Source organism: Perissodus microlepis, chromosome 23 (genome assembly GCF_051167445.1).
Source record: "Perissodus microlepis isolate ML-2025 ecotype Zambia chromosome 23, ASM5116744v1, whole genome shotgun sequence".
Lineage (NCBI taxonomy): Eukaryota > Metazoa > Chordata > Actinopteri > Cichliformes > Cichlidae > Perissodus > Perissodus microlepis.
In genome coordinates this window covers 13084289-13110104 of record NC_140482.1, presented here as the reverse complement: position 1 = coordinate 13110104, position 25816 = coordinate 13084289, and the positions used below count along the sequence as shown (strand labels likewise).

Genomic DNA, 25816 nt, shown 5'->3' with positions numbered 1-25816 from the left:
TAAATATTATTACAACTAGTGTCATTGCTGTGGTGATGGTTATTCCAGAGGGAGCGCTCATCAGTCAAACGTCAGCGCTGATTATGCTTATTAATTGGAGAGAAAAGCTGTAGAGGAGGAAGCAGGGAGGAGCAGCAGGGCTCACAAAGCAGTGATCCTATTTCAAGGTCACAGTCAGAATAATAAGGAGGTCTGGGAGACAAGTAAGGAGAAGGTAGCAGCTACAAAAGAAGAGTGGAAAGGAGCAGAAAGTCACATTAAAAGCAAAATAAAACAAAAAAACTATGCTAACTAGTCACGTAAACGGGCTTACCACCTAGAGAAGTAATCAAACATTTCTTCTACTGAAAAAGAAAAGAATCATTTACACAATTATAATAATCACTTTATTTTACTTATTCAGAAAACCTTCACATCCACTCCTAAAACAGACCCCCCCCCCCCCCCCAAATATGTCCCCAGTCACACATGTCTGCCAGTCACCAACCATCTGGCAACTTCTGTTAATGGGGAAAATTCCCCAACCGTTTAGTCTTATTGAAAACACATTTTTAATTCAGATTTGATAAACACATTTTCAAAAAAAGAAATAAGTAAACAGAACAAAAAAAATCAAATTAACAATATATTTTCTTGATATTTAAAATCAAGATTCCACTCCTTTTCCTATGTCTCCATGTCTCCAATTAGCCTTTCTGTGACTCTTCTTGGCCTTGGAGAAAAAGTAATGCAAATTAATAATGCAATGTGATGTAAGGAGCTCTCTGTTTGGTTAGAGAGATGATGATGAAGATGGCTGACCGGGTTTTTCTAGGTTGCTGCTTGTGTCAATAGCTCTGCACTGCTAAGAAGCTTTTAAGAACATTTTGCCTTGACATTAACTGAAGAGAGCCCCGATCTTGAAGTGTGCACTTTGTGGAATCACCTGACCATCTGCTGAAGATAACACGCAGATGTGGCTAAGACTAGCATCGCTGCATGTAGCCATACTCTTTAAGACTCATGTTAGCTTGGGAAAAGATTACATCCCATCAGTACTAGTGGGCTGCCATTTTTAGTAAGCTAATCTGCTCCTTTTAAATGAAGCCTGAATCAGCTAGCACAGTTAAAACAATAGCTATAACCTACAGCCTTTAATAATAATTAATTATGGAAACACTGTCTGTAAACAGTCTCAGGAGTCCACCTGTTACCACATAACCTTCTGATACCTACGATTTAAAATAATTGAAAAAGAGTGATTACAATGATACCGATCAGTCCATCATTCCCTGTATTATTGTTGTCTGAAGCTAGACTATATGTGAGACTACATGCGCAGTTTTATTTTTTACATGACAGCCATCTTTATGAATGCAGTTTGTAAAATCCCACAACACATTTATACACACATATATTCATGTATTTATAATTGCTCTTATTATATATTAAATTGTCAAATAATTAATTGTTTTTTTTAATATCTAATAAGTAAAATACATTAAACATTCATTTGTAACTGATTTGACTAATAAATAAATAAATTTATGACATAAGCAATTATTAATTCATGAATGCTTTATTTCAAATGTGTGTTACTCTATGGTAAATCAGACTGACTTGGAATTCTCAGTTTTCAGTTTACATCTGTCTCTTTACAGTTTCCTTTGAGCTTCACTGCAGTTTGGAGAATAAATGGTGAGTGTTTGCAAATAAGTTGGTGTCTTCCATGCAAATTACAGGAAACTGTGGTTTCTAGTGACCAAAGCAAGGAGCTTTTTGGTGCAACTGATTTTCACCTAATGACAGCCAGCAACCTCCAGAAACCACTCGCCAGCCGGTTGGGATTACATATGTTTCCTAGCAACCAGAAAAATTGAACTTTCGAGTTGTGAAAAACTGAAACCAAATTCCGAGAAATCATTTTAGAGAGCTGATTGACCCGGAGCAACGTCTATAGCTGTGTGTCTGATTAAAACAGAATTATTTGACTATTTGTACATCATTGTTACTCAGTAGCAGAGCGTGTTTTGAGCAATAGAACATTTGTCACCAAATGCAGTGATCTGATTGGTCAGATCTGTTTATTCAGATTCTAGAAATTGGGGGGGGGGGGATCATGTTCAGTTTTAAAAAAAAAAAGCAATAAAAGCAAACTAGCTTTATGCCATTAAATTCAGTTAACCACATCTCACATTCAGCCAGTAAAATCAATCACACTGGTGGAAATAAGAAGCTGTTTTGAAGACATTCATCTGAATATTTCAATTTTGTTTTTCACATTTCTGAAACTCCTGTACAGAGCAACAAAAAACCCTGGCCCTCAACCGATAATGTCAGTTAAACCCCAGAAACTGAACAAAAAGCAATTAAAAATGCAATAAAATATGCAATTTGCAAAGTAACACAGAGGCAAGCAAGCCTGCGGACAGCCCAGGAAGTGGTTTAGCAGACTGGCCTACCAATCTGTGTACCAGCCTCTCCCCTCCAGCACATTTTCTCATTCCCCCTTCAGCAACATCCTGGGATTACTGTACTGTATGGATACCTCCTCCCCCTTTGTCTCTCTTACCACATCCTCTTCCTGCCTCATTAGCATGCAGCTGGCTCACTGATATTCCAAAATTGTGCTGCTATGATTTGATTAATGGGATTTGACTTGCAGCGTGTATCCCTGAAAAGGGTGTGGCTTTTTGGAAAACTGACAATGGATGAGGCAGAGTCCTGCCAGTTTGTCTCTGGAAGCAGTATTTCCCTCCAACACCTGAGGACGAGTGTGTTCTCCACCTCACACAGAGGCTAGTGAAAAAGTACAGCCAACTAGGGTGGCATGCCAAACTGTCTGTGGACCAATTTGTCCTCTCTTTGGCTGGCAGAGTAACCCACACACCTGTGCGGCACAGAGCTTTGTGTCAACACAGCAATCTGAGCCAAAGCACTAGTGTGCAGATCAGCCACCACCAACAGCGACAATGGTGACACAAGTCCAAACCAGCACATCACACACTGAGCTAGCAGTGGTGTGAGCAAACAATCACCACTCTGTCTTACGTGAACTTGGATTTTCATTCAAACTGACACACAAGTCCCAGAAACTTCATTTCCAAAGAACTAATGATGACCAAAATCCCCATGGGAAACAAGGTTTTCCAGCTAATTGTGACCGCAACTGGTCATGGTTTGTGGCTGCCCCTACCCATTCCAGAATCACCGAGCGCTTGTTTATAGGAATCATCTGATTGTAAGAGTTCTCTCTCTCTCTAATACTGCACAGTCTTTATCTTACATGAATCACCTTGAGGCAGTTGTTGTGAACTGATACCATATAAATACTTGATCTGATGTTTTCACAGCAGCTTAAAAGGTCAAGAAAGCCTCGGAAAAACGTTTACGGGCATATCCATAGTCTAAAATTCCCTTTGAACATGTTTTAGTTGGGAAATAAAGCCCAGACTTTGAGGTCAGTTTATTGGGGGTCAAACAACCCAAACAAAACAGTGAGAAAGGATGAACATCGATGCCTTTCTCAATCCTGATTGCAGGTCTGATTCTTTAGCAATCCCTTGTTAATTCCTTATGAGAGGGGGGGAAATATAAGGTATTCAGCATCTGAATCTACACCTATTTATTATCTGTGAGTTTTAACACAGTGTAAAAACAGAGCAAAAGTCTGTCTGCTGAAATCTCTCTTTTTTTTTTAGTTCTCAGCCATAAAAAAAGACAGTACATGGTGCTCAGATCAACATATTGTTGCCTAGACACGCCTGAATTCATTAAGCTTCTTGGTAGCTATATTACTTAACCATAAGCTTACCATTAGATGATTCTGAAGATTGTTGGCCTCCTGTTTAATCGACAAGGTAATGAGTCACAAGAAGCCTCTGCTGTGCTGTCTAAACCTGAGCTGAAGGGGCACTAAGTGAGATAAGTCTTTGTGTTTCTCCGATCCAATCTTAACCTTCCAGTTGAAACAAAAAGTAAACCGCTCTGCTTTAAGAATAATATCATGCAGGAACCTTTGAATGGTATTAAAACTATGACTTAATATTAGTTGAAATGACTCTGTCCTGTGTGAATACTGTGTGCTGCTCTGTAATTGGAGTTACAGCAATCAAAAGAACCAATTTTACACATGAACAGCTGCTAATATGTGATTTGCAAGTCTATAGTCATTTAAATGCTTAAAATTGAATAAGTGAAGGAGCCTAGCTCTGGAGAAGTTCTGAGAGCAAAACTGAAGAAAGTTAAATTAGCTCTGCATCAAAACTCCACGCTCTGAAAGTATGAGAGCAGAAGCTCTTTAGGGCAGAGCTGCAGCAGCTGCAATTATTATATTTGCAGGTAAAAACACAAATTGTTAGGATTTACTTAGAAGCAGCCTATTTTGAGTAGCAATTATTATGGATTGCACCAGTTGGAAAAATGGTGATTCAAGTACTGCAATCTACAAACACGTTCAATTCATCTCAGTTTAGTTTTATTTATATAGCCCCAAATCACAAGTTACATTGCAAGGTAAAGTCCCAACAATAATACAGAGCAAACCCCAACAAACAAGCACTTTGGCGACAGTGGGAAGGAAAAACTCCCTTTTAACAGGAAGAAATCGCGGGCAGAACCAGGCTCAGGGAGGGGCGGGGCCATCTGCTGCAACCGGTTGGGGAGAGAGAAGCAAAGCAAAGCTTTGGATAGCTAAACCTGTGCATGTGCATAATTTGGTTGTTTCACTGCTAATGTCATGCTCTAAATACAGAAATACACAAATTTACTAGAAGCAAGTAAGAAATTGGTGTCTTCAGCATGTTTTTGGCACAAAAACATGGCAACAGCAGATCTGCAGACAGACCTGCTGCTGCAATTATTGGAGGGACAGGGGAATGTATTGTTGACAACACCAATAGAAGATGTCTTGCAACAGGAAGGGGTAAAAAGCCAGCAATGAGGGCAATCGTGGCTCAAGAGTTGGGAGTTCGCCTTGTAATCGGAAGGTTGCCGGTTCGAGCCCCGGCTCAGACAGTCTCGGTCGTTGTGTCCTTGGGCAAGACATTTCACCTGCCGCCTACTGGTGTTGGCCAGAAGGGCCGATGGCGCGATATGGCAGCCTCGCTTCTGTCAGTCTGTCCCAGGGCAGCTGTGGCCCTCCACCAGTGTGTGAATGGGTGGATGACTGGGTGTGTAAAGCGCTTTGGGGTCCCTAGGCGGGACTAGCTATACAAATACAGGCCATTTACCATTTACCAATGAGGGGGGAAAAAACTCCAAAAATCCTGCAACTTCTGTTACTCAGACTCTAAGCAAATCCCATTCTTCTATTATGTCCTAGCAAATTACACACATGTACCCATATATAAGGATATTGTTCTTATCTGTTATTTGTATGGTTGTATGCACACAAGTAGTGAGCCCACTCCCACATGCTTGCATCTGTTCCTGGCATCAGGGTAATTAGACGACAGCGATCCGAAGCAGCTTCACGCATGGCACCCCTTGGTGTAAAAAGATTACCTTCCCGCGAGAACAGCAAGAGGTTTCAAAGGCAACAATTTAGTTTTTTCTATATTAAATTAGAGGCCAGCCGGTGGCTTTGGCACAGTCACGGTAGGACCGGAGGAGCAGGGAGCGGAATGGCGCCTGGCAGGGATGCCCATATGTCTCTTTCCAATTTGCTGTCACTCACTTGAAAGAGTGCAGCAAAGGAAATAGGAGAACACAGGTCTCCACCACTTTCCTAAGCACTGACCTCTCCCCACTGTCTTTGATTCCATGCTAAGTGAGAGCACTTTTGCTCAGTTTAACTTTGAGCTACAAGGACACATTGGTGCCCTGGGGAATGCAGACGACCAGGGAGCGAGTGATATCCCTGCGCTTTCCCATCCTCAAAGAGCAGCGTTGACTACATTTAAAAAATGGGAGGAGAAAAGGGAAGAAGGGTGATCACAGAGAGCGGGGGCAGCTGCTGCCTTCATATCACGATTGGCCACATGGGAGCAAAATGTTTAATGATGAGGAGAATGAAAGGAAAGAGATAAGGAGGGCAGGGCTGAGGGGGGTGCAGTGTGAAGAGGACAGAGGCAGAAAGTTGCAGACAGCATGACAAATCCCTTAAACAGCAACAGGTGGCAGCTAGAGTGGGAAAGGCAGGCACAAGTACTCCAAAAGATATATGGCAAACAAGCTGGAGGGGACTGTCATTGACCTGGGAGGGGCTGTTATGGAACAGGATCCTGTTCTCCAGTTCTCTACTCTCATCTCCTCTCTGAGTCTCAATGTATCCGCTGAGCCAGTCAGTCAGGCCTCTTCAGCACCTGTCTCCTGCTGCCTTCCTGAGGCCTGTCAACCACAGTCATTTGGCTGCTGACAGACTAATGCGCCTCCAGGAGCTGTGGGCTCCACACATGTTTGGCAAGAGGGACAGACACAGATACACAAAAGGTGACACTACGGAGGTGGACAAAGACACAGAACAGGACAGGAAAACAAATGCTGAGAGTCAGAAAGAAAATCACAAAAGGAAAGTACAACAAATCTACTGATTTACTGAGCCCCCAGAGGCTCCAACAGGGACAAAGTAGTAATACCGTCCTCTCCAAGACATCTGTAAAAATCCTTGCTTCTTCTATCCATCTCCTAAAAACTGATTTTGCTGTTAACATCTACTACATCTATATCTACTAACCAACCAGTAGTAATCGTATCACATCCACTATCACTTCAACTTCACATAATAGGCACCAGCTCAGACATGTTTTACTGAAGGAAATCCTGCAGCCCACACCAACACTTCACGTAAAAGCAGAGTCAGGAAAAACCGTAATAACCAACTGGCAGGACTTACCCATGTCTGTGGGATCCCCGGGAGCGCCCCGAGTAGTAGGAATATCCCGAGTAGGTGGACTCTGTATCCATGGTGATGCAGTCCTGCTGAGATAGCCGGGCTCAGGGCAACACAGAGCCTGCTCTACTCAACCGCCAGCAGAACGGAGCAGAACCTGGTGTGCTGTCTTGTCGAGCTAGAGGTGATCGATTAGATCGCTCAGGAGGATGACAGAGGTGTCAGCTGTCAGCAGTCAGGCTTGAAAGCGACCCTGGGGGCGCCCGGTAAGGAAACATTAACCTGCAGAGTGGAAGGAGGGGACAGGGGGAGACAGGAAAATTTAAATTCAAAATGTTAAGTCTCTGGAAAACCTGTCCACATCTGTTGGCGATAGAGACGAAAACCCAAATCAAGCATTCAAGTCACAAGCTTTTTCGCCACATCTATTTTTCCTCTAGTGCATAAATGCTCAGCGTGCCGACGTTTATCTGCAGCTGCATGACAATCACTGCCTCCTAGCTCCAAACCTGCACAGTGACAACACTTCCCATAAAAGGCAGTTCTCAAGAGGTTACACTTCAACTGAGCATTCCAGATAAAAGAAACGCCGCTATCCCGAAGCAATTTGCTCCTATTCCCATTAGACTGGCGACTGTTGTTCTGAGGCAGCCTTAAGTCTGTGACACACAGTAAACAATTTAAGCCCGGCACTGACAAGCTCCGTGATGAATACAGAAAGAGTGCCATAGAGATAAGGCTTATTTTCGAAGGAGACGTCAAAATGAGAATGAGTTGTTGCCAGTTTGGAAGTGAGTCTCAAAGAGCTGTGATAGCACAGGAAATTCACACAAACAGCAGTTTCACCTACATGTCTGTAGATATCTGTAAAATCCTGGCTTGAGAAAAACTGTCAAAAATACTGGTGGCCTCCAGTGCTACCCCTTAGCCTTTTAAGTTAACTCCTACAGGACTTGCTTAATGAGTTACCTCATTTACAAGAAAACCTGACCACCTTGAGGTCGAGGTCACTGAGAACTCTGAGATTTGGAGTCTCATATATGGATCCTGGATTCATATGCAAGACCCCCTTTGTCCTGGTATTTCCTCTGCTTCAATAGCTGGATGCTACAAACACAACTTCGGCTCCTGTTACAATTGTGTCAACCCAGGATTAGACTATTAGGAAGTGAACTCAGGCCCTTGCAGCCTTATAGTATATGCCTCACCAGCTCAACCAAGTGCCCTCAGTGTGGATTTAATAATAAATATAAAGTACAATTATAATTTATCCTGCTTGAACTAGATTGCACAGGCATACCTAATGAAGAAGTCAACAAGTGTGGCTTTAACTAGTAGGAATGCATGGGAAAGGTTGTAGGGTGGTAATGGGTTGTGTGGTGGTAATGGGGATTATCCTGATATAATATAAAAAAAGAAAATGGTCAAACAATAGCAATGGAATTTTTTTTTTTTAAACTGTGAAACTGAAACTGAAAAGTGTCTCATCTGGAAAAGGGTCCAGTAGCGATTAACAGATGGGCTGGTTCTGCTTCTGCAGTGATGCAGGATGCAGACACTGTATTGGTCTGTAATGGTAATCGTGAATGTGAAAGCAAAGTAGTCGATGTACATCCATCATGAGCTTTGTTTAGTGACCAAAAGAATGAGACCATGGATACAAGCAGCAGACATGAGTTTCCTCCAACGGGTGCCTGGGCTATCTCTAAGGCTCTCCCTTAGAGAAAGGATGAGGAGTTCTGCTAGCCACAAGGGTCTCAGAGTAAAGCTGCTACTCCTCCACATTAAAAGGAGCCAGCTGAGAAGGTTTGGATATATGACTAGCATGCCTCCTGGATGCCTTCTTTGTGAGGTATTCCAATCATGTACTACAGGGAAAAGGCCCCAAGTCAGATCCAGGACCTGCTGGAGAGGTGATATTGCTTGGCCCAAGTGTCCCGAGCTGGATGAGGTGGTCGGGGAGAGGGCAGTAAGGTCTCTGCTGACACTGTAAACTGGATTAGTGGTAGAAGATGGATGGATGGATGGATGGGTGGATGGATATACAAACATTGTTCAGGTATATTGATGCCTTTATCCAAAGCCCTCAACAAAACAGTGATTGCATCAATTATAATTCTCAGAATTTCACTGGGTAATCTTCCTCAAGAAGATCACATAGCTCTAAAAATGCTCCAGCACTTTAAAAAAGCAAAATGACAACAAAAACCAATAGATTAAAATCATATACCGGAGCAGGTAGAAGGTTTGAAGGATTCATTACGGGGAATATAAGACGCCTTTTATTGGAATGGTTAGAGTTTGTATTCACAGGTGTGGAGAGTGAGATACATTTGGCTCAGAGTCAGATTAAAAGCACAGTTCTTTTTTTTTTTTGCCTGTCCCGTTTGGATCTTTAGCCATCAGAATTGTTGTCTGAAGGCCAAGAAAGATGCCAAGTGGATTTACTTTACCAAGTGGATCATCATGGCCTTGCCATATTGGTCCATTTGATTGACCTTTATTATAATTATGTATTTATTTTATTTTCGTTTTTTAAAGACGGGACATGACTGGGGGATAGGACAGTGCGAAAGAATGAAAGAAAGAGAGGGAGAGAAAGAAAAATAGAGGGGAGAAGAGATGGTGAGAAAGGGGGGAAGAAAAAAAAAGAAAAGAAAAACAAAACACCTGGATCACCTGTATGGAGATAAAAAACCAGAAGGGAAAACAAACAACAAAGAGCAACATAATAAAAACAACACCATCACAATAAACTAGCTAACAATAGATAACAGTAGATACTTTTGTAATTTCACCTGTTGAGAATGAAAAAAGAAAACAAGCAGAAGAAAACGAGAGCAATAGAATAAACAACATCACGATGATATATGGGAATATAACTGTAAATACTAAATATTATACATTATTGTGCAGCACGTAAGATTGACAGCGCACAGTGTGCTTTGAGGTAGGAGCCAAAAAGGGTGTAGTTTGTGTGTGTGAGCACCCGTGTGCACACCTGTGAGCATGAACGCGCTTGTTTTTAAAATAATAATAATAATTGTGGATTGGATTTATATAGCGCTTTTCAAGGCACCCAAAGCGCTTTACAATGCCACTATTCATTCACTCTCGCATTCATACACTGGTGGAGGCAAGCTACGGTTGTAGCCACAGCTGCCCTGGGGCAGACTGACAGAAGCGAGGCTGCCATATCGCGCCATCGGCCCCTCTGGCCAACACCAGTAGGCGGTAGGGTAAAGTGTCTTGCCCAAGGACACAACGACCAGGACAGAGAGCCCGGGGATCGAACCGGCGACCTTCCGGTTACAGATACGCTTCCCAACCCCCTGAGCCACGGTCGCAAAGGTTCCTTCATGTAATGACCTGCTAGAGGGTTTGGGGAGCCACAGCCCCGTCCACCAGGGCATGAAAGAAGTATGGAGGAGATCAAAACTCCAGACATCCAGAGGCCCTCAGAACACAAGAGACCAAGGAAGACCAACAGAGGGGCAGCCGCGCCACTATCCCGGAAAGAGCTGAGGAGAGCCCCAGATGAGGGGTCACTCAGCAGCCGCGGAGCAGAAGCTAGAGGGGGTTGCAGTGACGTGCCCGTGAGCTCTGCCGGCAGCCAGCTGTGCCAGAGTGACCGAGCCCCAGGCCGAGAGGCCGAGGGCACCCCACCCCCGAAGTGGCCGGAGCAAGCCCCAGGCTCCAGGCCCCGATAAGCAGCCACCAAGGAGTGAGCCGGTGTGTACCTGGACGCCCATCCCCGGACACAAAGAACCACCAGGCTGAGGGCGTCTGCCACTGGTAGGGGAAGTGGTGGGGGATACCTTGGAGGACCTGGGATGTCCCCAGAGAGGTGGCGTCTGATACCCGACCTGACATATGGACACAGACAAACAGGCACACACAGATACAAACATCCTTTCCCACCCTCATGCTCTCATATGCAATTACTCAACACTCACCCAACGTGGAGACAGACATAGAGAAACACTGTACACACAATCACACTCCCCAAGCGTACTCTAAGCCCCGGGTCTAGGTACCCTTGCCCCTGGAGGGGGAAACTGCACCCAGACCCAGGTGGTGTTACCCTTTTCCCTGGGGTGGGGAGAAGCAGACCGCTCCGACTCCGCAGCAGCAGGGAGGCCCCAAATTCCAGACTCCAGTCGGACGGCCAACTTCTCCTCCTAGCCCCCCCGCTCCAACAGGCCGCAGAGAACGGGGGTGTGTGAAGACTCCAAACCTCCCTCCGCCCGCTCATATATAGTGTTGATGCATGTGTGTTCTAAGGTGCCTTTAAAACCCAGGAGGGTTTGAGAGGTGGGCAACGACGCCAGGGGTGAGGTTGTACACCCTGATGGTCTTTTGGATTCCATGTAGCGTGCCCACCCCCAAGATCCTATATGTATGTGTTATGAGAGTGTGAGTAATGTGAATGTCTAAGTTGTGAGATAAAATTGAGGCACAGGCAGCCAGAAGGGGACAGAAGGGGGAGGATGCCTCCCCTGGACCCTGGTGACACATCTTTACCCCAAGGCCCTGCATGTGTGGGTGGTGTGGTGGAGCGGGAAGAGGGAGGCAGCTGGAGATGGGGAGGGAAGGAAGGGAGGGGCAGGTGACCCCTCACTGGGGCCAGCTCCCCCGCTGACCCCAGTAGGCACCCCCATACTCTGCAACCCGCCAGGGAAAGGGGGCCCAGGCCCATCCGGACCGGGGCCCAGTACAGCAGCGCCGCCCGGCCCCACAGAGCCCGGGACAGCCCACCCAACCCCACCTCAGAGAAAACTGCACCCACCCCGTCATCCACTCATCTTCCAGACTATACAAGACAATAGACGCCCAGGCTGAGATCTTCCTCCACCTCTCCTGTATTTCCCCTCCTGCAGAGTGAGTTCCTGAAGAGAGGAGAGCTCCTGCAAGATGTAACAACCTCCCCCACCAGTTGAAGAGCTCCACAGGTGGCTCGATGCACCGGCAGCACCCTGCGCCAGGGCTGGGCCCCCATACACCCACCCACAACACACCAACCAGGACCCAAGCCCCCGAGGCCCAGCCAGAGCCCCAGCCCAGAGACGGAGCGCCCCCAGAACCTCACGCCCGTCCCGGACCCACCCAAGGGCAGCCAGGCTACCAGGTCAGTAACCCACGTCTGTCAGCACAGACCCTCCCCTAGCCCCGCTGCACGCAGCCACGAGGAAACCGTCACCTAAGAGCCAACAGAGCCCTTAATAGGCCATGACCGCTACCCCGGGTTGAGCCCTCCAAGGAAGATACTCCTGGGGAACCCCCCGACGCCCTAAGCCTGTCCCTACCCCCACACCAATCACAACAGCGAAGGTGGGACTAAACTATGACCCTCCACCCCCACTAGGTGATGGAGCTGATCAAAGGAGCCCAGAGCAATTGATCTGATGTGGTGGCAGAGGCTGTATCAAGACTAATGTAATCTAATCTAGATAATTTCTATATTGGTTAGAATTAAGATTATTTTTATTTTTCCAGTTCATGAGGACTGTTTTCTTGGCTATGCATAGGGCAGTGAAAACCATATGGGCTATATTCTTTTCTGTAGTGACATTATCTAAGCTGCCCAACAAACACACTAAAGGGGAAGTTGGAATGTTACATTTCAGACACTTTGATAAGTCTTCACATATCTCGCGCCAAAACTTCTGAACTGGTGGACAGAACCAAAGAGCGTGGATATAATTGTCCGGTGAGTTGGTTTGGCAGTGTGAGCAGTTGTTGGTAGACGTAAAGCCCATCTTGAACATCCGATGACCTGTATAGTGCACTCTATGTAGTATTTTGTATTGAATTAATTGAAGACTGGGATTTCTAATTAGATGAAAGGTTTTTAAGCAAATCTGAGACCAGAAGTTTTGGTCTAAGTTAACTGATAAATCCGCTTCCCATTTTGCAATAGGAAGTGATATTGATTCATCTGTTTTAGAAAGCATTCTGTATATTTTGGAAAGTAATTTGGGGGTTTTAAGAGTAAGAAATTGAACCACACTTGGTGGTGTTTGTAGTTCAGCTTGACCCGGTTTAAATTTCTTTTTTACTATGGATTTAATTTGTTGATATTCTAAAAATCTTTTCTTGTGGAACCCATATTGTGTAACTAGTCTGTCAAATGAAATAAATTCTGTTCCTTCTAATATATGTTCTAAATATTTTATTCCTTTACCACTCCAATCTGGAAAGTTTATCATATTATTGTTTTGTAATATGTCAGGGTTTTCCAGATAGGTGTACGTTTGCATGGGATTAATGAAGACTCCGTCAATTTTAGAAATTCCCACCATGCTGTCAGAGAAGGGCTGATGTTGACGCTTTTGAAGCATTCATGTCGTTGGATGTTTGAGCTGATAAATGGTAGATCTGAAATCTCTAGATTATTGCAAAGTGCTTGTTCTACATCTAGCCAAGGTTCATCTAAGAAGGTATGTTTTAGCCATCCTGAGATAAACTGAAGCCTGTTGGCTAAGAAGTAGTGCTGAAAGTTAGGTAGTTCTAATCCTCCTTTATCCTTGGTCTTTTGTAGTGTTTTTAAGCTTATACATGGGGGTTTATCTTTCCAAAGGAATTTGGACATGTATGAAGCTAGAGATCTGAACCAATCTTGTGGCGGTTTAGTTGGGATCTTTGAGAATAAATAATTTATTTTTGGTAAGACCATCATTTTTATAGCGGCAACCACTATAAAAAGTAATATGGGTAGACATTTCCACCTAGCCAGATCGGCTTCTACCTTCTTTAAAAGTGGGATATGGTTTAATTTAGTTAGATCTGCAAGCTTGGGAGAAACATTAATACCTAAATATTTTTCCGATTGCAGTGGTGTAGAAGAAAAATTATAGAAGGAGCAATTAATCAGAAGGACTGTAGATTTTGACCAGTTAATTGAGTAATCTGATATTCTTGCAAAAGAGTTTATCAATTCAATCACCCCAGAGATACTGGTTTGTGAGTTTTGGAGAAAAGTAACACATCATCCGCATAAAGGCTGATTTTATGTTTCACGATCTTGCATTTTATGCCCTTAATTACTGAATTATGTCTAATTGCTGCTGCTAGTGGTTCAATAAAAATTGCAAACAGTGAAGGGGAAAGCGGGCATCCCTGCCTGGTGCCCCTCAGGAGACAGAAGCTGGAGGATGTTTGGTCATTTGTTTTGACACAAGCTGTTGGGGAATTGTATAATATTTTTAACCAGTTAATGAAAGAGGATCCAAAACCAAATTTGTGTAAAGTTGCAAATAGAAATTTCCAGTTAACTCTGTCAAATGCTTTTTCTGCATCTAAAGAAAATATTGTAGTTTCAAGGTTTTTACTGTATGAGTAGTCTATCAAATTAAGTAATCAAAGTAGTATTTGTTGATGAGTGCCTACCTTTTATGAAACCAGTTTGGTCAGGATGAATTAAGAGGGGGGTTATTTTCTCCAGGGCTCGCAAAATCGCTAGCCCGACGTCCCGGGGCTAGTGATATTTCCAGTCGGGCTACCAAAATCTATCTCAGCCCTGCCCGTCGGGCTATCATAGGAAGTAAAAATATATGACAATGCCTTTGCTTTCTTTCGCAAATGTAGCTGAGTAATTAGCTGAGTCCTCATCAAAGAACAGTGCTCTTTAATGAATGCAGCACATAACTTTACATCGTAGAGGTAACAGGGAGACATATCGAGTTATCAGATAGCCGTCTTAACTATATTCTAACTCTACAATTTCCAGACTGCACTTTCCTCTTATTTCACGACACCACCCTCTAGTGGTGCAATATGGTATAGTCAGACAGGACACAACATCACTCACTAGCTTACTCTTCAAACGTGGCACGTGAAATCTCCCGCAGCAAGCTTAAACGTGCTAGAGGTTGACTGCGCAGAGAATTAAAAAAAAAAATCTCTGGCATGTGTAAAGACAGATGGATTTACGCAGGTATTTTAGTTCTGCTGAGCCAAAAAAGACAGGTCAGGATGAAGAAGGGACAGGCAAAGAAAGGCCTACCACAAAGCGGAAAAGTTATGATAAATCAGATTACGAGGCAAAAAGAAAGCGCAGTTTTTTGGATTCATGGACAAAAGAATTTCTGTGGCTGGAATATGACAAGGTAAATAACATGATGTTCTGCCGGGTGTGTCGTGAGTTTCCCTCTATTGCTGAGTCGACAAGCGCCTTTGTTACTGGGACCAGTAATTTTAGGAAAGACCCCATCAGAACTCATGAGAAATCTCTGCATCACAAGAAATGCATTGGTGCTCAGTCTGCAGCATCTGTCCCAGAACAAACACCAATTGCAAAAACCATACTAAAAATAAACCAAGCACAACAAGAAGTCCTGAAAAAGCTGTTTAGAACTGCGTACTATGTTGCAAAGAGTGAACTACCACTGGCAAAATTTAGCAGTCTTTGCAAACTTCAGAAAGCAAATGGCCTAGATCTTGGTTCCACTTACCTCAATGACCATGCTTGCAGAGAGTTTATTGGAGCAATAGCACAAACTTCAAGAGACCAGATTGAAAAGGAAATTCAAGAAAGCAGGTTCTTATCCATTCTTGCAGATGGCAGTACAGACACTGGTATAATAGAACAGGAGTTGGTTCACGTCAGGTATGTGAGGGATAATGGTGACATAGCCACATACATGATCAAATGTCAGCCAGTCAAGAGTGCAAATGCTGCAGGTATTTTAGAGGCTATTGATGAAGCAGTGAACACCATGGGTATCAGAGAGGACACATGGAAAAAGAAAGTAGTGTGTGCAAATTTTGATGGTGCTGCAGTGATGATGGGTGAGAAAACAGGAGTAGCTGGGAGACTGAAACAGAGGATACCCCACATCATAACAATCCACTGTGTGGCACACAAACTAGAGCTAGCCGTGCTGGATAGCGTGAAAGGCTGTGAGTACCTGGTGAAATTTGAAGATACACTGAAAACCATCTTTAAGATGTACTACTATTCCCCAAAGAAGCGAAGAGAGCTGACAGAAATAAGTGAACTGCTAAATGAGAGGCTGGCACATTTCAGTGGGCTGAAGAGCACACGGTGGCTTCCAAGCCGGCTGAGATGTCTAAAGGCTGTGGAAAAAAATTACACTCCCACTGTTGTTCATATGGAGAACATGGCAGAAGGAAGTGATGTCAAAGCTGAGGATGCAGCCAAGGCTAAGGGGGTGGTGCAGGAGATGAAGACTGAGAAATTTGTTCGCTTCCTGCATTTCATGTTGGACTACAGTACCATCTTATCCAAGTGCTCTACTGATTTTCAGCATGATAACCTAAACATCACACGAACAAATCAGTTAGTTGAGAGCACAACATCACGCTTACTCAGCCTAAAAACAAAACCAGGAGAATATCAGAAAACCTTGGACACAAAGTTCACAGCGAACCAGGATGGTAGCATTTGCTACTGTGGAACTCAGCTAACAAAAAGTCAGCGACCTGCTAGAAGAGGTGAGGGAACAGACAAAGACACCTTTGGTGCAGAGATCCAGAAGATTATTGACAACACAGTCAAGTACATGGACAACAGATTTAAAAATCTCCATGAAAAGCCTCTCTCTTGTTTCAAGGTTTTTGACCCTTCCACTCTTCCCTACCCCAGAGAAGAACTAGCAAATTATGGGGATGAAGAGGTGGATTATCTTGTCACACATTTTGCCTGTTTGCTAGATGCAGAAGAGAAAGAGAAAATTCCACAAGAATGGATGGATCTAAAAGTGTGGCTTGCAGAACGCCGGGGTCGCAAAGTAGATTGCTTGTACAGAGATCTCCTCTCTGAGAATCCAGAACATCTCTCTCATATCTTGTTGCTGGTGAAATTAATGCTGACACTTAGTCCATCGACAGCCATCTGTGAGAGAGGATTTTCTTGCATGAACCGAGTGAAGACAACACATCGTACCTCTCTACACCCTGAAACACTGAATGACTGCATGCAACTCTCCATTAATGGGGAAACAGTTGAATCTTTTTGCCCTGACAAGTCGATTCGTTTCTGGATGTTTTCTGGAAAAGGTTCAAGACACCTGGATCATAAAACCCCGACAAGAACAAAGAGCAGTGAAATGGAGGGCAATGCACAGGAAGAGAAAGCTGATGAAGGAGATGCTATGCCCTCAACGTCGAGTGGCATTTTCTCATCCGAGACTTCAGTGGAAATTTCAGATTCAGGATCTGACACAGACTAATTCATGTTCTACACAGTTCTAACAAGTTCACAGAAAATTCTGTTTAATTAGAACCAGATATTTGAGTTGATTGTAATGTTTACACAGTTGTTGTAATTTGTGTTTTAACAATTTTTTGATTGATGTTTTGTTTCCTTTACAATATTATACAATAAAAATAATCTTTTTTTTTTATTCGGGCTACTCAAATTTATTTCGGGCTACCAAAAACTAAAGAGTGCCTGCCCGAAGGGCTACCAGGGATTTTAAAATTTTGCGAGCCCTGTTCTCTAGTCTCTTTGAGAGAGCTTTGCAGATTATTTTAAGGTCTACATTTATAAGGGATATTGGACGATAGCTTGAGGGATATACAGGGTCTTTGTCTGGTTTTAGCAGGAGATTAATGTTTGCAGAATTCATATTTGATGGAAGTCACATTTCTGTAGTAAGATGTGAGTCACAGCTTGAGGCGTACTTGTAAATACATTCACATAATAAAGCAGCAGGACACACACACACACACACACACACACACTACTCCGAGGGAGATGAAATACACAGGTAGCTCAGACTAAATCTAATTTCTGCCTGACTCTGCACACTGAGCCTGTCTGCCTACACCTGACATTAAACAGCTATAAACTCTGTGGAGTGGAGAACAAATATATATATTAACTCTTGGCTGATATTAATGTGACACCAGCCTCAAATAACATAACAAGTGATGAGGTGCTTTGGTTATGGTTAGGGCTGGGCCATATTATACCGTTCACGGTAATACCGGTATAATGTTAGGCAACGATAGGAAAATTAAATATCGCGATAGAATATGAGTAAAACGCGCATGCGCAGTGCCTTTGTTTTCATACGCACATGTCCGATTGTTGAGTGAAACAGATGAACCAGAATTGGTTTGTAAAAATGGTGCAACTTCAGTGATGTGGAACTGGTTTGGTGTTTGTCTGTCAGATACACGACAAAGCACATTTTTTTGCAGAACATGCAAGCGGCCGTCGTTATTGTCGTATTTGTCGGACTAAGATGCTCTTAAATCTGGGAGTAATCTGGGTCCTAAACTCCGTATCTTCAGGTCAAACGAACACTGCAGCATCACTGAGAGTTAAAAACTGTCTAAATTCTTTCATCTTTAATAAAACGATCAGCATTGCTGCTTTACTAGGTGTAACTATGAAGTTTAACTTCCAGGCATCCATGAAAACAAAATTTATTACATTTAACGGAGTTAGAAGTTAGCAGGAAGCTAGCGGAAGTTAGCTCGCTAGTTTCGCTAGTTACCTAAGCATGATATAGCATGTTCTGACTGAGAGATTTCTGAAAAAATTTAAACGTACAGCTCTGCTATCACTTCCAACATAAATGAAGACAGGAAACTAAACAGCAGTGACGTTTGTAGGGTTACTGAAGTTGGGCTAGCTGGTATATAATGATGTGCTACGTGATCGCTAGCGACACAGCTATGTTAGCATAACATAAACAGTGAAGCTGGAGGACGAACGCTAACACTTTTCCACTTATAAAAGTTAACGTTAAGGTTCCTGATAGTTAGAGACAAATGCAATCGCATGGCAGGATGCTGTAAACGGACCAAACTTCAGTCAGGAGAACAACTGAGATAATCCATCCACAATACAAGGTTAGTCATTAATATACTGCAACAAAATGGGAATAGAGCAGCTGCCAGAGAATTCAACATTAATGAATCAATGGTACAGAAGTGGAGGAAGCAAGAAGAATGAGTTTAATAAAGTTTGATTTATCTGACTGCTTTGTTTCGCTTAATGTGCCTTATAATCCCATGCACCTTATGGTCCAAAAAATACGTACTGCACACTGCAGTTTAATGTTGCAAAGCACCTCTTTTTAACTTCAGTGGATATTATACATGGTTATGCTCAGGATATGTCAGCCCATTTCTACTGGAAATGCCTTTTGGTTAAACTTTCAGAAAGGAATTTGCATTTGCACTGTTACATTTTTATAAAGCTTTAATGTACATAAAAACCAGCTTCTTGTTTAAGTGAAAATAAATGGAAGGTTGTCTTTTTGCGCTAGTAATGTTGTGTTGTTGTATTTTGTCTCACATCAATTATATCGTCAGTTATATCGTTATCGCAAATTTTCAAATATATATCGTGATAAATATTTTTGGCCATATCGCCCTGCTCTAGTTATGGTGAACCATGAGAAATATTTTTGATTCTGAATAATTGCATCCATCCAGGCTTCCATACCATATCCTATCTGTGTCCTGGAATGGTTTTATTAAACAATAAAGACACTAACTTCAAAATTACTTCCCCTCAATTGAAATATGAGACATGGTCAATATAAAGTCAGTAGAACTCAATCCATCCATATTTTGACAGACACCAAACCAATTATGTGGTTGGAATAAAACAGAAGCCACATCACGTTAGGTTGATGCACGCAGCATAGGAGGAGTTGCTGGCAGCAGCACATGCGCTAACGTTTGAGGTACTGCAGTCACACACACATGTTAGGAGTGCGAGAGGGTTCAAAGAAAAACTGACAACAGAAAATGTTAATGAACTCGAGCAACAGTGTTACCGAAGTTGGTGGGGGACAAACTGTAACACCAAGCATCATCTAAGGCAATGCCATATATATATATATATATATATATATATATCCATTCACTTCCGCTTATCCTTTTCAGGGTCGCTGGAGCCTATCCCAGCTGTCATAGGGTGAGAGATGGGGTACACCCATTCGCACTCACATTCACTCCCAATTTCACACCTATGGGCAATTTGGATTAATCAATTAACCTATCCCCACAAACTGCATATATATATATATATATATTAGGGGTGCAATGATACTCGTATCGATATTGAACCGTTCGATACAGTGCTTTCGGTTCGGTACGTATGTGTATCAAACAATACAAGATTTTTAATTTATTTTATCAACTTTCCTTCTGACGATGCTGTCTGTGTTGAGCGCTCAGTGGATCTACGCTCGACAGTGCAGCCTTGGAACTATTTTGGTTTTCATGTTACGTATGACCCTGAAGGTAAGCGCGTCATGGACTAAAGTAAAACAGTATGTTGGATGTGCCACGCAATGCTCAGTTACATTGGTGGGAACTAGTGTGTTAGCAAAGTTAGCTCGTTAACGTGTTGGCCGTCCAGCCCCACGCACGGGGCAATCCACGGTAGCTCGTTAACGGAGATTTGCCGCGTTCTGGCGTTAACGTCATTTCAACGAGATTAACGCTGACAGCACTAGTGGGAACACAACGAATATGACTGCACATTTACTCCGACAGCATCCTAGTGCAAAGACAAGTGGAAGCAGACAAAAACAACAAGCACGCATGCTACAAACTTTACCCGAGTCATAAATTTTAGACAGCCGTTAGCACATGATTCTCCTTATGGGGACCTGATATGTTTAATATGCTGCTGAGAATATAGCCCAGAAGAAGCGTATAGTATAGCTTTTATTTTGGAAAGAGCCATTTCTCTGTAATAAACTCTCTTTTCCAAAGATGAGTGATTTCTCGATCAGATAGATTTATTATTTTATCCCTTTGTTGTTTCAACAACATTAAATTTAAAAACTGTACTTTTGAGTTAAATATATATTTATAGGGCAGCACGGTGGCACGGTGGTTAGTACTGTTGCCGCACAGCAAGAAGGTCCTGAGTTCAATTCCAACATCAGGCCAGGGTCTTTCTGTGTGGAGTTTGCATGTTCTCCCCGTGTTTGCGTGGGTTCCCTCCGGGTACTCCGGCTTCCTCCCACCGTCCAAAGACATGCAGCTTGTGGGGATAGGTTAATTGGATAATCCAAATTGTCACTAAGTGTGAATGTGCGAATGAATGTGAGTGCGAATGGTTGTCTGTCCCTGTGTGTTGGCCCTGCGACAGACTGGCAACCTGTCCAGGGTGTACCCTGCCTCTCGCCCTATGACAGCTGGGATAGGCTCCAGCGCCCCCCGCGACCCTGAAAAGGATAAGCGGAAGCGAATGGATGGATATATATTTATAATTTTAATAAATGACAAATTAAAAAGGCATGAACAATTTTTTTTTGTATCGAAAAAATACCGAACCGTGACACCAAAGTATCGAACCGAACCGAACCGTGAATTTTGTGTATCGTTGCACCCCTAATATATATATATATATATATATATATATATATGTATATATTTATAGGGGGTTTATGCAAATCATAGCATATATTGATGGATCGATTATCGACTGATATGAGAATTTTTGTGATAAGACTGTTTCCACGTTGACAAGCCCTAGTCTGAAGCTGCAAAAGTTTCTAGATCGAAACCTGCACTGAAACTCTGAGCAGTGGCTTGGAGCGCAAACACAAAGATTTATGGCTGATTTATGGCTCCAGTCGGCTTGAAGGTGATGAGAAACTGAACAAACTGTCTCCCTGTTATTCCACATTCAAAATTCCAGGCAGAGGAGTCACTTAGCCAGGTTTAGTGCACAAACTACACTCCCTATCTAACACTTAATGGGGACCACACACACACACACACACACACATTTCTGGTTCCAAAAATACACTCTAAACATCTAGTGTGACCCATTTCGAAGGAGAATGGTGTCGGCACATCTGTGACTGTGTGAATGCATCCTTGTCTGACTGTCATTGATCCCTAAAAATACTTTGAGGACTGCAAAACTGCATATCTGGATATGCTAATCCTGTAAATCATTTTTAAATGTCTGAATCATCCTCACATGATGACAAATCCTCCCTCAACTGGCTCTCTGCAGTCTTGCCAGCCTGCTGCATTACCCATGCATGCAGTATTCTGTCATGGACTCACATAGAAGAAGTAGGGTTTCCATAAGCCCCAATTTTTGATGTAATTTCTGCCTCCAACAGATCAATACCAGTTCTTTCCAGTATATTTACTGGCCAGACTTAACAGGTTAAAAAAAAATCCCAGAGCTCTTCTCAACAAGCAGGGATTTGAGTATCAAGTAGTACATCAAAGTATCGATCTTAGGTAAAGTTCTAAAATGACAAGTAAACAGAACTTTTGAAAGGAGCAGTTTAACATTTAAAAAAAAAAAACACCCTCTTTCTTGCTGAGTCTAAGATGAGACACTCGTCATGCCTATAGAAGCTAATGCTGGAGTCACCAGCTGAGTAGCTTACTATAAAGACAGTATCAGGAGGAAACAGCTAGCTTGGTGTAGCCCAAACTCAATACAGTTTGCCTAAAAGCACTTTTAAAGCTCAAAATGTTACATCCCATTTGCCTAATCTGTACAAAAAACCCAAAGCGATTCAGGACTTGTGTTAGGAAAAACAGCAAAATGCAGTTTCCACATTATGGCTACTATAGAGACCCAAAAACCAAACTAAATAGCCAAAACATCTGTTTTATTACGTGTAGTTGTCAAAATCTATGTTAAATCTATACAACAGTCATCTCAAGGGGGCCTGTATATTATAAGATAAACCTTATAAGAGCGAGAACTCCAATGAGCCAAAAATCCCCTATTTGCAAACACTTGGCAACAGAGTAGTAAAAGAACTCCCTTCTAACAGGAAAAGATCTCCAACAGTGCCTTGAAGGAATGTAGAAATGTAACTACACGTTGGGTTGACGTAGTCTGCAACTATTACAATACAGGAATAAAAATCATAGCATCAATGTAAGGACTCAATAATGTCTGCAGGTTCCTGGAGGGAGATTGCTGAAACTATCGGAAAGGATATAACTGAATATACAAAGATGTGGAAAAACTTAAGGGATAAATATGTTTGCCCCTGAGGAAAACTGACCACAACAAGGAGTGGGAACCCAGAAAGAAAATTAGTCCCAGCATTATATTGGTCTTTATCATGGCTAGCACCGCATATAAAACACCAGGACACAACCTCATGGTAATTAACACAATGCACCAGCACACGCATAAATGCCTGCAATGACATCAGCCACTTGCTGGTTACATCATAGGCTCAACAAAGATTCCTCAGAGAAGTCTAAATCAGGCCATATAGTCAACCTCTGGCTTTAACCAGCATGGCAGCAACCAAAATGTTAATGTTGAGACTTCAGAAAGCAATGGATGAAGTCACAGTGGCTATATTTGTCTTTTATATACAGTTTATGATCACAGGAACATTTTCTGTAGGAAAAAAGACATTACCCGAGGCTACTAGTGGCTAACACTCAGAGGTGTAAATACTAGGAATTTTTTCAAAATTACTCTAACTACTCTTAATTTCTACCTAAAAGCATTAAAAAAGGTTTTCTCCAAATCAAAAGCAACTATAAAACCAAAAAAACGTTATTCTGGTGGCTCAGCCAACAGCTTGCCAACCTTGGTTAAGTGGTCCAACCTAGTGCTCTCCTGCAGACTACATCTACTGAATGATGTGCGCTAAGTGAGCTGGACATGTCGCAGGTGCATTTCCAATACCTGGTTTAATCCTCTTAACAGTGAGGGCACGCAGCTTCAAGAGGGATTAATTGGGTTAAATGAGAGCGTGGTCCAGGTTCAGTCTGAGTGCAGGCACGGGGAAGGATCAGCCGGGTTAAAAGCTGATCGATTATTTCCTGCTTCAGTGCGTGCAAAAAAAAACAAAAAAAAGGGAAAAAAAACAGCATGTTTTTCCTTGCTCGGACACTTCCCACTGAGCACCTCTCCCTAATAATGTATTGTGAAACGGGATATCCGAGCGCTGTCACATGCGGTTTCTGTCTTTGCCATGCCAGAGAGAATTGGTAAGTGGAACCACTTCAAGTTTGCAAGTCCAAAGCTGAATCCCTTCTCTTAAAGAGGGAGGCAACCCGACAGGTTCTTCACAGTAATCCAACACCCCTGCTGAGCTGCCGGCTTGTCTGTTTGCCCTGGAAAACACCCGCAGCAAGCAGTGGGAAAAGAGTAAGGGCTATATTATATCACTGCAATCAAGCATGAAGGGTATAGACTCTCACAAGGCCCTTTTGTGCGCTTTGTGAAAACATATCGTTCAATTAAATGACTCAAACCCATCAACTAAACTCTGAAAAATAAATGGTAGAAAGATTATATACACTCCAGTCTAATATAACCTAACAGGTACAACAACCTGAGCACATACATAGCATATAAACACCCAGCAGACATTAGTGGGAATGGAAACAAACAACCTTGCGTAAACAGCCCAAGAACATACTTTCATCTGAGAGCAGAGTTCCTCTGTGGCCACGAGACATCTGCTGTCAGCCACCAGCTACACAGTGCTGCGTAGCTGCCCCTTTCCCATCACATCCAATAAAAGCTGGCAGCATGGCAAGATCTGATTATTACCGACTTCAGTGAACACATGTATGTAATTTAACTAAAAGGACTTTGGCATTGTAACATAGCTCAAAGATCATTTTCTTTGTTTATCCTTTAGACAGCAGACAAAGAGTGCTCTTTGTAAACTGAAATTTAGATGAAAATCTAGCTATTGTGTTTATTTTCAGCGTCACGTTGTTATTCTTGGACTGAACCTAGGATAGAGTGGTGGAAAACGGTATTTACCCCCCCATCTTCATTTCTTAGTTTTTAGCATATTTGTCACCTAATTTTAATATGAGACAACAAAAGTTGTCCAAACGTGCGGAGTAACTGAATACGTCGTTCAGGTGCTAAAGCAGCAAAGGAGCCCCAGACCATCACACTTCCACCACCATGTTTGAATGTTGGTCTGATGCTGTTTTTATGAAATGCTGTGTTAGCTTTATGCCAGATATAATGACAAATTTATAACATTACAAAAAGTTCAGCTTTTTTTTCAAATCAATCAAATAACCCTTTCCAAATTTCTCATCCGTTTCTTTATATTGTGGCATGAAGTTGTGCTTTCTGAGAGCTTTTAGTCTTCTTCACTTTGTCAGGTTCTAATTAAGTGATTTCTTGATTCAACAGGTCTGGCAGTAAACAGGCCTGGGTGTGGCTTGTGAAATTGAACTCAGCTTCCCAAAAACTGTGGTTAATATTAATAAGCAAAGCAATTACACAGGACCAGCTAGGCTTGGATAGCTTTTTTTCCTTTAATAAATGAAATCATCATTTATTTACTCTGGTTATATTGATCAAATATTAAAATTAGCTTGATTACGTGAAACATATATGAAAAAAAGAATAAGAGAAATCAAGAAGAGGACAAGTGAGACCACCCAGCTTTTAAGCGAGGGTTCTTCTGACTGGCTATGGTTTGAAAACTGTGATTTCAACAGCACATGGGTGAAGCTGTTGATTCACAACCAGAGCTGCGTGCCAGAGGCGATCATATCAGGGATAGCTGCTCTAACCGACATCGTACAAATCCAAGAGAAGACAAAAAATGTACAAAACAGTCTGAAGCCTGAGCTTTTGTTGCATTGGGATTCACGTTTTATGAACATAACATGGTAAAGGTATGCTGACTAATAAGGGGAAGCATAATAGATTCACTTTAAAAAAAAATGCATAGTATGTATTTTAATGAGAATGTTGTGGTTTGGAAGGCTAAGATAACTTCCAGGGAAAGTACTACAATGAATATGTAATAGTTATAATAGCAGACGTGCAACACGAGCCACAGTGAATATCTTCCAGCCATTGTAAGACGATGCTTATGGACTGATGGACGTTTGTTCGTGGTGCAACAAATCTAAAATCCAGAATGCAAACTATGACTCAAAACATCTGGAATACTGTCTGCATCTTGCTCTGTAGCAGGCATGCCATCGTTAATGTCTGGTTAAATTATGCTAGTCTGCTGAAAGATGTAATATTTAAAGATGTAATTTATTTTTTGTATATGATAAAGTTATCGGTGGTAA

The 25816-nt window shown here is 42.5% G+C and overlaps 1 protein-coding gene across 2 annotated transcripts in view; it reads right to left on the bottom strand.

Moving 5' to 3' along the window:
- LOC146361011 (vang-like protein 1) overlaps positions 1-25816 on the bottom strand; it is a 66841-nt gene that overhangs the window by 35443 nt on the left and 5582 nt on the right. For both annotated transcript variants that reach the window (XM_084920825.1, XM_084920826.1), the window contains exon 2: positions 6815-7093. In XM_084920825.1, coding sequence (XP_084776951.1) covers positions 6815-6885 — 71 coding nt within the window. In that variant the 5' untranslated portion in view covers positions 6886-7093. The remainder of the gene's footprint in view (positions 1-6814; positions 7094-25816) is intronic.